We start from the raw sequence: 16172 nt of genomic DNA, 5'->3' as shown, positions 1-16172 counted from the left end.
TAGAAACTCCACCTCTCTTTAGGTGGGCTGTATTTTTCCAAAGTTCACATACATTGTTTATCACCCTTCTGTAACATGTTTCATCATCTTCTGCAAGCCTAGACATTTAACAGTTTTTCTCCTCCCTAGGGTGGGGAGGCCTCTTTCCAGTTATTAGTTTCAACGTTATCACAAGTCGACAGTTCAGTTGTCCTTGAATGTCTCAACTATACCCAGCTCATATTGCGAAATAGTAACACAATGGCCTAGTCACACACATGATTGAATTATGACTCTTAACACATTTCATACAATTATATGGTTTCAGGGTGGAATACTTTAGTCATTATCTTAAACATACAAATGATTCTATCACAATCACTCTCCAGTCATCTGGGACCCACGGGCTAAACCCAGGGGACTATTAGGGGGGCACTTGAACATTTGCAGTGTCATTCCAAAAAGTGATCAAATTCAACATCTTCTCACAGACTCCAACCTTGACTTCCTCTGCCTTTCAGAGACATGGCTCCATAAAAACTCTCCATCTGCCGCTTTGATTGTGCCCGGCTACAAAGTTTTCAGGAGAGAAAGGATTGAAGGAAGAAGAGGGGGTCTGATGATTTACATTAAAGCACATATCTTATGTAAACAAATTGAGTGGTCATGTGATAATGAACTAGAATGTATTGGCCTAAACGTTACACTATTTCCCAAAATGTATTTGACCCTTATTGGAATGTATAGACCACCTTCCACCAAAAGTGTGTTTTTTGATCAGTTTAATAACATGCTTAGGGAATGTGATTTTGGGAAAGAGGTCATCTTAATGGGAGATTTTAACATTAATTATGAAGACAACTCTTGTAGGAAAACCTGACCATACACAGCTAGTTAAAGGTTAAAGGGCCAACCAGGGTGACTTCTTGTTCTAAAACAGATTGATCTGGTGTTCAGTAATAAACCAGAGAGAGTGACTAAATCATTCAATATGGTTACTGGGCTATCTGATCATAATCTGACACTTATAGCCAGAAAGCTTTCCAAGAACAGGTTTAACCTCTACTGTTAGAAAGCCTGATCAGCTCAGAATACCTATGAGTGAATGAAATGATTTCGAAAACGCAATTAAGGGAATTAACTGGAATGATCTATTGTCCTATACAGATGTGGAAGCTGATAGTCAGGTTTTTCTATCCACAATCCAGACTATAACAAATGGATTCCTAAAGAAAGTGAAATCCAAACCTGGCCAAAATAGTACTCTTCCTTGGCCAAATGGAGAAATCTGGAAACTGATGAAAGAACGAGATCCTGCTCTAAAAACAGCCCTAAAGTCCAAATTAGAGCATGACAGACGTAGGTTTGAATTACCTAGCCAGGGTAATTCAAAACATAGTAATAAAAAAAATGCAAAAGGTAGCTAGCTAGGTAATTAGAAAATGCTAAACAAGAATAAACACGARAAACACACAATATCAATCATTTACACAAGAAACTAAAAAGGCTATAATATCTACTTGCTAGGTTACTTACTACTTGTCGATGAGAGTTTGCATGGAGAAATGTTTTGTTTTTTCCCACCCTTGGCCTCGAGTGATTACGCCAAAGCTTGCGAAAGGATGTGTAGTTCTGTAGGATAGCCACATTAGCGTCTAATTAGCATTTACAGGCGAATATATTGATAAAAGTTACCTTGTCCGAGAGAGATTTGTGCGGTTATCAAAACATCACGCCAACACAAAACACAGACCTAATGTAGTAGTTCTAAAATTCCCTATGGAAAAATGAATGGTGGAAAAACGATTGGAACCAGATTTTACCGCTAAATTTTATGGGTATTGTGACTCATACTGTGGTACTCAATAAATGCATCAGCATAATACCAACCAACCTATTTTGACCTTGGTGGATCTATTTATTTAATGCATTATACTGCCACTGTACCATGTTAATGCACAATTAATAAAAATTGTACCATATTTTATTTTGGGGTACCATTTATCGTAATTGTGCGTTACCATGGTAGAATGTATAGTGCAGATTAAAACCATGGTATTTCCACGATCCACATCCTTACCATGGTATAAATTATGGAATACCAGGGTATTATTTAGGTGCATGGCAGTACCATCATACTTCAAAGCTAAAACCATGGTATATTTCCATGATTCAGATCTATACCATGGTATAAATGATGAAATACCATGGTAATATTTGAATTGTGCAAATAGCATAGCGCCTATCTATCTGAGATTTGTAAATAGATGTAACACATGTTGAACATTTGAATGATTGGTGCTATCTGGTGCTATTCATAAAACATACCTCCATGTATATGTTTGTGTACATTTCTATTCATGACTATCCACTGACATGTTGACAATTGGCCCAGCGTCGTCTGGGTTTGGCCGGGGTAGGGCGTCATTGTAAATAAGAATTTGTTCTTTACTGACTTCCCTAATTAAATAAATAAAAATATTGTAGGCTTGAGATATAGCCTAATGCCTCGATCACACTGACAGCATCATTGCCAAAATGGTACACAGCATCATCTGGTTATGTGTGCAAAAAAAAGTTCAACATTCAACTTCTGYTACCATTTCTGTCAAGCCGTGTACGCGTACAGTTTGAGGCATATGTTGCCAACGTATGCACCACACAGAACGCACTGCAACTGCCTCTGCAATGCAAGGCTGAAAGGCAAACGCAGCATTCCATTGGAAGTGAATGTACTTCTGGTGTACCAAAATGCAAAAACGCTATCGGTGTGATTGAGGCGTAAGTGTAGGCTTAGCATATTAGTCCATAAACTCAACGTTAGGCTTAATACTACAGTTGATATATCCAGTCAATTTACACAGCAATAGAAAAAAAGTTTATCAGATAACGAAATCATAGGTAGCCTATGTGCGCTCCCTCCCAGTCCCCGGGTATGCAGCTCGAAAAGCTACCATATTGTTTCAGTTTTTTAGGGACAAGAAATGTACCCTACCTAGGCTAATTTTATTATTATTTTAAAGTGAATACAAAACTGTAGTCTAGGCTGTACACTGCAGTGAATAGCCTATTCCATTTGAATAACCGCTCAAAAGCCTGGTGTTTTAAATCCATATTCATTTTGAAATAAGTGCAAAGTTGCCTGATTGGGTACTTAAAAAAACACTTCAACCAGTAAAATAGCTCTTTGGCTATCTTTTGCTAAAGCCTATATATCAATGAGAGTTAGCATTCTAGCTAACAACTGATGTTTCCAAAATAGTTATTTTGCAAAGATCACAACAAAATAATCTTAGCGATTGTTCAAGCAAGAATCAAAACATCATTGTAAGTGTATGAGAACTCAAAAAAGTGATTTTGTTTAGAAAACCTAAATCTAGGCTATGTTGAATGGGCGCAGATGGCAATGGCTTTCTTACTGCCACCAAGAGTGGTGTTTGGCTTACATGTTTTAAAAGCGTTCGAAAATTAGGTGGATTTCATGGCATCGTTGAATACTCGTTTCTGATTGGCTTAAAGGGCATTCTCGAGCGTGCATGATTTCCGTATAAAGCACAGTATATCAGTACGGTAAAATTCACTGGCTATTGTTAATTCTTACATGTTCTATGTGTGAGTTGCTTTTGACAGCAAAAGTCGAATTGAAAACATGTTTGGCATTATTGAATTCCATTTTCATAATAGCAAGCTAGGACTGATGGTTTGGTTAGGTAAACTAGTGTCAGCAATTGATGTTATTATTCAATAACCTAAGCAAATCAGGGGGAGAAAAATAGGTTTATTCAGAGAGGACAAATCAAGATGTTATGCTGGGAGATGTTCAGTCTCCCCTGTCCTCAGCTTTTCTCCCCTGAACAAAGGAACAGGATGCCATTTATAAACCCCCACCCTAGCCTGGGGTCGACCAATTAGAAGTCCTTGCAGTACAACTTGACCAATGGCCAAATAAAAAGTATCCTGCTCCCGACTCAATGTACAGATCAATGAAAACATGGCACACATAGCTCTGAGTTCAGGAGTGACATTCCACAGATTCTAAACAGATGTTAAACTGAAAACCACCTCCTATTGATCGTTAACTCTAGTTCTCTCGTCCTCTGCGTTGTGTATTTATCGTCAAAATATTCTTATACTAGCAAATCTGTTTGTTTAGTTATCAAGGCAACTACTGTAGCTATTGAGTGGTAAACTTGCTACCTACTTTAGTGGATGTTGAACATATTTCTACCTGTAAATGAACAGTTTTTTGCTGTAAATGTGTTATATTATAGCCATGGTTTAAAAGGGATAGTCTCCTCGGGGCTCTATGTGTTCTCTGGAAAATAATGCAACTACGTGGAAGGTAAATTCCACTCTGCTAGGCGTCATGGAACACACCTTCCACGTCGTTCATTATTTTCCATAGAACGCATAGCCCCTTGTTGATTATCCCTTCCATATAGAGTCTACAGACACTACTGARTATTTCCAATCCCACTTTCACATCGGCACATAAATTACATTTTTCTCTATAAACCAATATGTAATTTATAGCCTACGGTCTATTGCATTGGTAGCTATGGAATGGGTGGAGTAGGAAGTGTTGCTGTGTATTTAGACCAGAATCCCAATTGAAATAACACCATATGTAGATTCTACAGACGCCACCGAGTATTCCCAACCCCACTTTTACATTGACACATAGTATACTTTTTTTTCTCTATAAGCCCATATGTATTTCATATACAGTGTATTGCATTGGGGGCATTTATTTAACTTAGAAGAAGAAAAGAAAATCCACATTTAATACAAATGTCACTTAAATATGAATCATAGTCCATGTTTAGACAATTATTTTTCATATATCATGAATAAATACATGTTAATGTATTATTTACGTGGATTTGTGTTTGGGCGGACAGCGGGGGAAATGGAGTCCCTAGAGAAAGCAAGAACAAGATGGTTGTCAGGAGTAGTGCAGTATTATCATAAGGACATGTATACTTGGAAAACAGAGGAGGAATGAAAGGAAAAAGAAAGGGAGAGGAGGTTTAAAAGAGAGAGTGAAGATGAGGGTGAGCTTGAGTTAGATAAAAATTGTGTGAAAAAGGGAGATGGTTTGTTAAAGAAGAATAGTAGAAAATGTAAGCAGAGGGAGCTGAAGACAGGAGGAGAAATTGAAGTGAGTAAGGGCGAAGTATCGGAGGTGGTAGGTGTGGTGAAGTTATCGGAGACCGAGGTATGCACTGAGGATCAGGAAAAAGTCTGTGACAGTAGGAGTGAGGTTTTTGGAAAAAGTGGACTCTTGCCTTTTGGCTGATTCATTTGTGTTTTCACGGTAGGTGAAAAAAATTGTTGGTTAATGTGGAATCGGTAAGGGTAACCAGAAGTGGTCTAGTGATAATTGTTTGTGTTTCTGTTGGTCAGAGGGAGAATGCGCTCGGAGTAAAACGAATGAAAGTAAGAAAAGTGAATTGTCATATGCTGAGGCAGTGAAGAAAGTGGAGGAAGATGGGTTAAGGTGGAGGAGTGGTGAGAGTAGTAGAGATATACAAGTACAGAGCGATAGGCCAAAAAGTTATATGTTTCAGTAAGATTGGATTTTTAGCATTTATAGCAATGGTTATCAACTGTACTGCAGGGATGGAACGGAATTCACAGAAAATTGAGGTTGTGGTGGCAGCTGCAGAGAGATATTGGGTGGGTGGGACTTCAGAAGAGTTACTGGGTGTGTTAAGTGGTGTCCCATCCTTCCAGGCATGAGGTAGGAATAAATACATTTAATTAGTAGGGTGGTGTTAATTTAATTTTATATAATTTAGAAATTCGTGAGTGTAGTGTTAGATGGTAGGGTATTTATTTAGTAAWWWWWWTTTTCAAGCAATGTATAAGGGAGTTGTACTCCAGTCTAGTGGGTGGCGGTAATGCAACAAATTGGATGCCAACCGCCCTTAAACCTCACAAAAGAAGAAGTAATGTAATTACGTGGGGGACTTTTATTCTGAAATTCCGTTAAGGTGAATAAGCTACTGTTTTTATGTCGCTGGTAGATGGATAAATTATAAATATCGTTGGCCAGGCTGTAGCCACTAAATTTAACGAAATACCCGAAAGGAGGCTTCTTGAAAGGTATGTTTTACAGCATTCACAATTTGCATTCCATGTAGTAGTAAACTTTCGACCCGAAACTATCTGGCTGTGTTTACTTGAAAGCTATGATTAGCTTCTTGCTAGCTAGCTTCCTGGCTGTGGTCAGCAGGGCAGCATTCTCCAACGGTGCGTGTAGCTAAGCAACAATAATGCAGTAACGTTATAGCTACATGGTACTTGCGTGCTAATATTTTTTCATCGGGTTGAGATGATATTTGGCTTAATTTAGCAGAGCTAAAGATGTGTAACTAGTTAACAACTGGCTGTTAACTAGCTAACGTTAACGTTACTGTAGATAGTTAACGACTGTTGTTCTGGGCTGTGATACGTATTTTAATTTCAGTGACACATAATTTGCCATCTAATTACCCACAGCAAATGAAGACCAGCTATTGAATGATTGAAGATAACTTTTCAGTTTCACAGTCGTGCTAAGAATACTTTCTTCCTAAGGCTCATCTGTAGGGCCTACACGTTTTACCCAACCACATTGATGTAGYTAGACATGTTCAGTGTTTCCCAAACTCGGTGCACGTTTTGTTTTTTTGCTGTAATAATACACAGATTATTCAATTAATCACTAAGCATAACGTTTTGATCATTTGAATCTGCTGTCTAGTGTTAGGGCAAAAACCAAAATGTCCACCCCTTGGTTCCTGAGGAACAAGTTTGGGAAACTCCTTTAGAACACCTTTTTGTCCCCCAATTTCAGAATAAACTTATCTGTGCCCTGGAAGTTTGAGGATGGAGGGCAGTGAGGGAAACAGCTCTGCACACCAAGCATCTGGTGATGGAGCTATGAAYTTATATGCCACGCTGGGGCTCTCTCCAGAAGACGTGGATGCTCTGGCCCAGATTCCAGAGAACGAGATCAGTGTGGAGACGTTGCCTTATCTGATAATGCAACTGAAGGCCAATCGAGCAAAGCAAGAGGAGCAGGGAGAGGCCTCCCCAAAGAGAGACAGCCGGCAGGAGGATACAGATGATGGAGTCCTTAGCAAACGGGACAGTCCCCCTGCAGTACCTCGCCGGTCAAACAGCCATTGTGACACTGACTATAGGAGAGTGGAGATTCACAGTCGACCAGAGCGGCAGACTGAGACAAGGAGAGATTCCCGTCACAATTGGTCCTCAAGGGAAAAACCATCAGACACCCAGCAAAGGTTTCCTTTCTCCTATCAAGTGGATGATTTTCATGGAGTTGTGCCAAAGATTTACCCACACACATGCTCTCTATGCTTATGCATGTTGAATTCTACTAAGGTAAGCTTTGTTATATTTCAATACTCTTGCTGTTGTACTGTGTATCTATGTCATTTAAATCAACACTCAATCAAATGTATTTATAAAGCCCTTTTTACATCAGATGTCAAAGTGCTATACAGAAGCCCAGCCTAAAACCCCAAACAGAAAGCAATGCAGATATAGAAGTACAGTGGCTAGAAAAAACGCCCTAGAAAGGCTGGAACCTTGGAATAAATCTACAGAGGAACCAGGCTCTGAGGGGTGGCCAGTCCTTTTCTGGCTGTGCTGGCATTCATTTAGCTTAATGAGTGCTTTTTTCACAGGCATGGAAGGATCATCTCAATGGATTAAGCCACGTGGAGGGCTGTCGAGAACTCCTGCGTCTGTAAGTGTTAACATGCAAAGTAAAACATTTAGAGAATGGACTGATACAGGTCACAATCAATTGATATATTTCCTATTACCTGGTTTTATTACAATTAGTTGTTTATTTTCTGTTTTTTACAGATATCCAGATTGGAAAAGACATGATACACGGAAGGAAATGTGAGGGGAATGAAATTCAGCTTCATGTTGAAAACAGGCATGTCATGATGTAAAACCATTAGCTCTACCTCTTCTTACTTAGCACTGTTTACATTATCTTCCAGGTCCAACTCCATCCCAAGTCGAGATGCTATTTCACCGCCCAGGAGAACGCCACGTCCTGCTATGCCTTACAAGAGACAACATAGCTCAGACCGCGTAGGAGGTGATAACCCCAGTCCCGTTCCAAAGTCAAGTTTGATCCAGACCAAATAATTGCAATTGCAAACCACTTGAAAATAAATACTATCTCCTTTCATGTTTTCATCTTTAGGTGAAGTCTGGTCTGCACCAGAAAGACACCATTTGAAGCCCAAGGTAATGATGCCCATTTTGTGGTGATGTTTTCTTATAAATAGATTATTTGGTGTGGCAGGTAGCCTAGTTGTTAGAGTGTTGGGCCAGTRACCGGAAGRTTGCTGGATCGAATCCCAGAGCTGACAAGGTGAAAATCTGTCATTCTGCCCCTGAATAAGGCAGTTAACCCACTGTTCCCCAGTAGGCTGTCATTGTAAATAAGAATTTGTTCTGACTTGCCTAGTAAATATATGTTTTTAAATATATCATTAACTTCTTATGATGGAGATAATTTGCTTAAAGCTACATGCTTGAATGTGTGATTTTATATTTTGCTTCAGGCTGGCACAAAGGTGGTGGTTACAAAATTTCCCCTTGGCTCTGTTGGTGTAGAAGACTTGATGACTTTGGCTAAGCCATTCGGCACAGTTGTAAAACATCTGGTGTTCCCCTGCAAGGTAAGTTACACAAATTGATAAAAAAAAGAGGAATAAGCACTCAACTCTTAAAGATGCACTATTCAGAAATCGCTCCACCATTTCATGGTTGCAAAAATTCAAATAGTTTGCCTAATTTCAGTTTTTGACAAAACAAGCAACTCTACTGTAGAGAATAGTTGTACCATCTAAACTGCAGTGAAATATCTTTTCAATAACTATAAATATTGTATTTTCAGCTGTTTGACGCTTGTGTACAAAACTAAAAGAAAGATGAAACTTAAGCACGGGAAGCCTAGAAATGGGGCAAATAGAACATATCTACTGCTTCTTAGACTTGCTTTCAATGAGAATGACAGCTATAACTAATTTCTATGTGAATTTGGTTGGGTCGCCCAARAAGTTACATGTTGCAGCTTTAACATTCTCTCTTAAAAAAAGTTACATCTGTWGTTGAATGTCTATTGGATGATTCGGTGTTGTATTTTTGTTACAGGGATTCCTGGAGTTTGATTCTCACAAAGAGGCTGTCAATATGGTGAATCACTTCAGTGAAAAGCATGCATTCGTGAAGGGAAACAAGTTGACTCTGTACCTRTCACCKATGGTGTGCAGTATTCATGTAAGTGCATCTGTCTGTTAAGAGTTTGAGATAATAATTAATACAGAAGTATTAATCACAGAGATCCCTGTATGAGCATGTTTTTTCCTTTAGCCGCCAAGGTTGGATGAACCACCAGAAAAACGGCCGACCAAACAAGTTACCAATACAGTGGTTTGTTTTTCCCGCCTACCTCCTGGGAAGGAAAGAGAATCAGAGATTCTTGATCTCGCCAAGATGTTTGGGAATGTGCGGCATTCAACATTTTCAAGTGATCAGGTAAGGTTCGAGCAATATGGAATTGAAGTGTGATCAATCAAATTCTGCAAATCTCTCTGGTGATTTTAAATAGACAACAATTCTTAAAACAGTAACAATGTAGTGTATCTATTTTAAATTCAGAATAGCATGGGATTGTATGACTAGAATAGATCAATTCAACACAAACCTCCCATTATGCAGCACCTTCTCTAGCTTCGTCTAATGAATCCTCCCTTATTCATCTGCAGGCCCTGATTGAGATGGTAGATTGGAAGGATGCTGACATTATGGTGAAGTACTACCACTCCAACCCCCTCAAGATCAATGGAAAGAGTGTCAAAGTATACTTGTCACTGAAACGCCTGAGGTAAGTAAGAGTCCTTCAACTGGGGCTATTGCGGCCCGACCAATTTTCCTGTGGGACTCATCAGGAAGTATGTCTCAGGGAAGTTTACCTCAATGGTTTTTGCCTTGTAGAGAAAGTCCTGACTCCACCACATCCAGAAGAGCAGATTCCAGTAAAGGCCGCAGCAGCAGACACAAGAGCGAGGAGACTAGCAAGACCTCAAACTCCACGAACAAAGAGAAACCCAGTACAGGTGAACAACCCGCTGAGAAAGTGACGGAACAAGGAGAAGGTCAACAAAGCACCTCAGAAGAGTTCAAGGAAGTGGTCAAGCAGGACATCAAGGAGGGGGAGATTGAGGGGTTGGTCAAAGAAGAGGACATTGATTTGGAAAACAAAGATCTAGATGGAAAGGGCATCCAGATGGAACCTGAACAATGCTTGTTAGATGATGAGGTTGGTGCTGGTGTAGATACTAAAAACCCAGCTCCTTCCAAAAGTGCTTCTCTGGTGGCTGATTCTAAAGATAAGGGGGAACCCGAAATCTCAGAACTGTTGGCAGACGATACCTTGGAGGATTCTGACATCAAGGCTGCCGATGATCCAGCTCTGTGTGATGACGTCTCAATGGAGAACATGATGGAACAGGAGAGCTTTCATGAAGATGTAAGGAATTATTTTCATTTATATTTGTGACCGGAACCAACAAAAGGCTTATTGTTCCCAGAATTGAAAATAAGTTTGTCAAGTAACCAAGATGTGGGTTCCTAGCAATGGCTTCTTAAAGCATGTATGCTTCAACTCTTCAACTTGGTTGAAGTTCTGGGAGCATTCCTGAGAATAGTTTGGTTGAGTGAGATCCTCCACTGATCAGTTGAAACAGATGTGGCCATCTATTGCCTAGAACCACTGAAATCTGGCTGACGTTTCAGTGGCAAATAAAATGTATCTGACACTTCAGATTGAACCTCGTCAATCTAGACAAACAGTCAAGATGTTTTCTGTGACTCATGTCAGCAATGCCCGGTTTGACTCATGGCTTGTTGGAATATTGAGTTTGCTTGGTACCATAGCATGCTATTTACAGTGCCTTCAGAAAGTATTCATGCACCTTGAACTATTCCACATTTTGTTGTTACAGTCTGAATTACAAATTGATTACAATGATTTCTCACCCATCTACACACACTACCCATTATTACAAAGTGAAAACAACATGTTTTTAGAAATGTTTGCAAATGTACTGAAAGTAAGTACAGATATTGAATTTGCATAAGTATTCACACCCCTGAGTCAATATGTATTAGAATCAACTTTGGCAGCGACTACAGCTGTGAGTCTTTCTGTGTAAGTCTAAGCTTTTCACACCTGGATTGTACAATATTTACACATCCTTTCATCTCTGTCAAGTAGGTTGTTGATCATTGCTAGACAGACATTTTCAAGTCTTGCCATAGACTTGCCATAATCAAGCTGATTTAAGTCAAAATTGTAACTAGGCCACTCAGGAACATTCAATGTCGTCTTGGTAAGCAACTCAAGTGTAGATTTGGCCTTGTGTTTTAGGTTATTGGTCTGCTGAAAGATGATTTTGTCTCCCAGTGTCTGTTGGAAAGCAGACTAAACCAGGTTTCTCTTGGATTTTGCCTGTGCTTAGTTCTATTTAGTTTATTTTTTATCCTTAAACTCCCAAGTCCTTGCCGATGACAAGCATACTCATAACATGATGCATCCATCACCATGCTTGAAAATATGTGGTACTCGGTGATGTGTGAATTTGCCCCAAACATAACGCTTTGTATTCAGAACATAAAGTACATTACTTTGCCTTATTGCAAACAGGATGTATGTTTTGGAATATTTTTATTCTGTGCAGGCTTCCTTCTTTTCACTCTGCTATTTAGTTTTGTATTGTGRAGTAACACAATGTTGTTGATCCGACCTCAGTTTTCTCCTGTCACAGTAATTAAACATGGACTGTTTTAATCACCATTGGCCTCATGGTGAAATCCCTGAGCGGTTTCCTTCCTCTTCGGCAACTGAGTTAGGAAGGATGCCTGTATCTTTGTAGTGACTGGGTGTATTGATACGCCATCCAAAGTGTCATTAATAACCACCATGCTCAAAGGCATATTCAATGTATGTTTTGGTGGGGGGGCTTTTCCCATCTACCAATTGGAGACCTTATTTGCGAGGCATTAGAAGACCTCGTGGTCTTTGTTTGAAATTCACTGCTCGACTGAGGGACCTTACTATTACCTGTATGTGTGTGTGTAGTACAGAGAATGGGTAGTCATTCAAAAATCATGTTAATCACTTATTGCATCCATGCAACTTTTGACTTGTTAAGCACATTTCTACTCCTGAACTTATTTAGGCTTGCAAATATAACAAATATGTTGAGTACTTATTGGACTCAAGACACATTTTTWATTAATGTCAGAACTTTTAAAACCATAATTTCACTTTGACATGGGGTATTGTGTGTAGGCCAGTGACACAATCTAAATGTAATCCATTTTAAATTCAGGCTAACACAACAATGTGGGAAAAGTCTAGGGGTGTGAGTACTTTCTGAAGGCACTGTATGTAGGCTATATGATTTGCTTAGGGGTTATTAATTCCATCAGTTTTATGAGTGCCCTACAAATCAGATGGAGATCAGCTTTGAAGGATCTCCTTATGTTTCATGGTTGAATAGCAAAGGATATAGAGCCATCTCTGTACAAGCTCCAATTGTTTCCAGAAAACCTAGACTGACCGTAGTAATCCAGAACAGGCACTTAAACGGTCAAGTCAGCCAAGCATTGTAGATGTATGGATCAGTAGACGTGCCTATTTGTTCAGCCCTAACATGGTAAAAACCTGGACTGACCAAAAGGTTTGAATAACATAGCATATTTAAGATGTCAATTTCATTTCTAATAGTGCAGCCACAGAGTTCACTTCCTAGCTTTGAGACATGGATCTATATCATAGTTCAAGACTATTGAATACAATTTTACATACTTTTATGTTCATTGTTTGAGCATCTTTTTACTGTTTCCCATTGCAACAAGTATTTGTCATGAGATACGATATGGTTCTGGTGCAGCACTGTGGAACTTGAAACTCAAATTCTTTAACTAATTGATGTTGTGAACTTATTTCCAACAGGACGATATGGATTTCCCTGAGAATATGGATGACTTCGTTACATTGGATGAACTCGACGACAGTACTGGAGGGGACACGTTGCTGGGTAAGCAATGAATGATGCAAAACATTCTTACTTGGCAGCAATAGACATAATTATTACGGCTGTTTAGCCAGTGTGTATAACACATTAAGAAAATAATCTGCAGTTCATAATTTATAGTTATAATTACTTTTGTTTTTATTTGCAGAGTCAAAGAATACTTCATGGGTTGGTATTCCTCAAATTATCATTTAGAAACGTGAAGTTGGAATGTGTCAAAAAAAGTTGTTTTATCCAACATTGATAGTAGGTTGCGCAGTAAAATTGTTTCTACAGGATGGAAAAGTTGTCCATATTAGCCCAATTAGAAAGGGCTATGGAAACGTGGTGGTGGCCCTATTGAAACTGGCAGAGCGAGCAAACGTGAAAGTTGTCGACCATGCCATATCCTTCCTCAGACAGGAGGTATGTTCATAATTATGTTACTTGCAGATCAGTGTATTTATTTAATTTGTATGGTACTTAACATTATTTCCATCCCATGAAGAAAACTAGATGTCATGGCAACGATGTTGAATAACAATTTGACATTCATGCATTTTGGCATACAGAGAGGAATTGATTTACTCAACCCCTGATTTGTGCAAGCGTTTAATGTCCTAGTTTGTATGACATTGAGAATTTCCTATATTTTCAGGCATGGTTAGAGCTTGATACTACCGAGGAAGTACGTGAAATGGTGAAATTCTACAAAGGAAACGGACAGTTGTTGAGGAAACATGTCAATATTAGCATGTGCTTTTCACAGAAGAAGTTGGAGGTGGGTTTGGTGTATCTATATGCTGTACACATTATGCATCTGATGAGAGAATTTAGTTATTAACTCAACTACACCTAGTATAGAGTCAATATTTGTAACACAAAGATGTGTATTATGTGTAATGTGAATTTGTTTCTGTCAATGTAGAGGCCTAGTGGAAGATCCATCTACATTTGTATGCTTCCACTCCAGAAGTACTCGGATGTCTCTCTTTTACGACTTGCCCAGCCTTTTGGGAAAATCACTGGCTATAATTTGAACTGGCATCATGGAAAGGTAGTTTCACCGGTCCTTCTTTTAGGGGGGGGTGTCCTTTGTTTTTCTATTAATAAAAGACTTTCACTTGGATGTTTTTTTTCTTCAGTGTTATATCCAGATGGAGTGTGTGGACGCCGCTCAGAAAATGGTGAAGTACTTCCAACGTCCACACAAGTTTTACGGGACCCTGTTAAGAGTCAGTCTGTGCAAAAAGGGAGACTCACTAATATACTGGTAAATAATTTAATGACCCCTAAGAATATGTAATAGAGTAGATGATGGAAATTATAGTTAGACTAAATGGAATTTGAAGAATGCTAGTATGCAGTCCATTTTCACTGCCAGTTCAATTGATTGGAATCTATTGGAAGAATATACAGCCAATGAAATAATCTGATAAAGAATGTTGTTAAACTGGAATGTATGAGTGATGTACCTAAGTACACTTTCATGATCTAGTACTGCATGACATTGTATTCTGCTCTTCTGATACAGGAAGCCACCAGTCAAATATGAGCTGTGGTTGGCTGGTCAGAACAACAGAAGATCAAGAGATCACCAAGAAGATGAAAAGACTAATGGCCAGTCAGCCAAAAGCCCCTATCCAGAGGTGAGATGGTTATTTGCTGTTTTTGTTTCCTTAATTTAAACAAGGTGAAATATTGCCTTGTTAGTTAATATGTAAATATTCAGCTATCATTTATAAAAAATGTGCGTGCCCGTGAACAATCCTTTTACAGTTACCGGTTAGTCCAGAAGTAATCAGTTAATCCACTTAACACCGAGAAGAGTGATGATATTTATTGGTGTTGGTCTCTCAGGCTAAGTAGAACGAATGAGTGAAAGACATGATTGTTTTTGTATGGCCAGGATGTCCAGAGCCCTGTGTCTGACAGTGAGGGGGTCTGTGGGGACCCTGAGGGTGAGGTAGCCAGTGGTGTGGAAGCTATCCCAAAGGAGGAGAAGCAGGAGGAACCTCTGGGTCCTTATCAACCTGACAACCCTGTTGGTAAGATGCTGGAGAAACTGACTTCTGTTTGTGTGGCTGCCTATTTTTATTATCAGGTGTGACAGGGATCTGCTAAAGAGCTTTTAGTGCCATATTGTGATAAACTTTTCTCTCTCTCCTTTTACTTGCAGGGTTAGACTATCTGCTGCCAAGGACTGGATTCTTCTGCAAGCTGTGCAACATCTTCTACACCAATGAGGAAACAGCCAAATCAGTCCACTGTAGCAGTGAGGAACATTATCTGAACCTTAAGGTACTTCTCAACTATGACAAGAGTCAGTCTTATGAATCATTCTTTGTGGTGTATTTGTAAGAAAATTTATTTGACCTAGGAGGCCAGAATACATTCAACATTTCTCAAACCTTGTTTACTCAAGCTAGTATCACCTATGCTTGTTGAATCTCAACCAAATGGAAAGATATGGGACTTTTTAGGGGATTGGTTTTAACTGGAGTTCTTGGTTATGGGTTAATCTAGATAATGCATTGAAAATGTACACTGATTTTATTTTCTTTCAGAGAAAGATGGATACAGACCTCGGCTGATTGAGAGGATTGTCGTCCACCTGTGGTCTTCCCAGAGGAAGGCCGTTTTCGTATAAACGTTTCTGTCCAGTTTGTTTAACATTCCAGTCTCTTCTGTTACTGTTGACAACAGTAACCCATTTGAAATTAATTAATACAACCTATTACGAAATGTAGTCCCATTCTGTGGTTATGAATAGTACCTTGTTTTAGTTTCTTCTTATTGAATAAACAAATGTGACTTATTCTTTTACTTCTGGAAAGCACCTTTTTCACCTTAAAGGCAAACATTTACTCTGAACCTACTGACCTTAACATATTTGACAGAGTCCTATGGTTGTTTTAATCGTCAACTGTCATTTATCAAGGACATGTGGACAGGATTGGCTGGACTTTACATCCCAGAATTTGCATTAACCCAGATAACCATCTGGTGCTTGACTGTGACAGCAGAGCTGGCTAAGAAGATTCACCCAGTCTGTGGCAAGGAGCAGCACATCGC

The 16172-nt window shown here is 39.2% G+C and overlaps 1 protein-coding gene across 2 annotated transcripts; it reads left to right on the top strand.

Moving 5' to 3' along the window:
* Nucleotides 1-5956: 5956 nt before the first annotated feature.
* LOC111950303 (matrin-3-like) lies at nt 5957-15917 on the top strand. 2 transcript variants are annotated; one of them, XM_023967773.2, is made up of 21 exons: nt 5957-6087; nt 6821-7371; nt 7677-7738; nt 7861-7899; nt 8004-8104; nt 8213-8256; nt 8577-8693; nt 9169-9294; nt 9388-9552; nt 9783-9901; nt 10012-10546; nt 13037-13121; nt 13267-13286; nt 13395-13523; nt 13756-13878; nt 14026-14154; nt 14243-14370; nt 14632-14746; nt 15007-15145; nt 15277-15398; nt 15665-15917. In XM_023967773.2, exons 2-21 carry the CDS (start codon nt 6853-6855, stop codon nt 15689-15691), a joined length of 2844 nt encoding a protein of 947 aa, XP_023823541.1. In that variant the 5' UTR covers nt 5957-6087; nt 6821-6852; the 3' UTR covers nt 15692-15917. The 2 variants fall into 2 exon arrangements, with proteins under 2 accessions (XP_023823541.1, XP_023823540.1); XM_023967772.2 differs by having other exon boundaries at nt 7992-8104.
* Nucleotides 15918-16172: the final 255 nt, after the last annotated feature.

The sequence above is a fragment of the Salvelinus sp. IW2-2015 genome, linkage group LG23, assembly GCF_002910315.2.
Source record: "Salvelinus sp. IW2-2015 linkage group LG23, ASM291031v2, whole genome shotgun sequence".
Lineage (NCBI taxonomy): Eukaryota > Metazoa > Chordata > Actinopteri > Salmoniformes > Salmonidae > Salvelinus > Salvelinus sp. IW2-2015.
The sequence above is the reverse complement of the archived record's forward strand: the minus strand, read 5'-3'. Positions and strand labels throughout refer to the sequence as shown.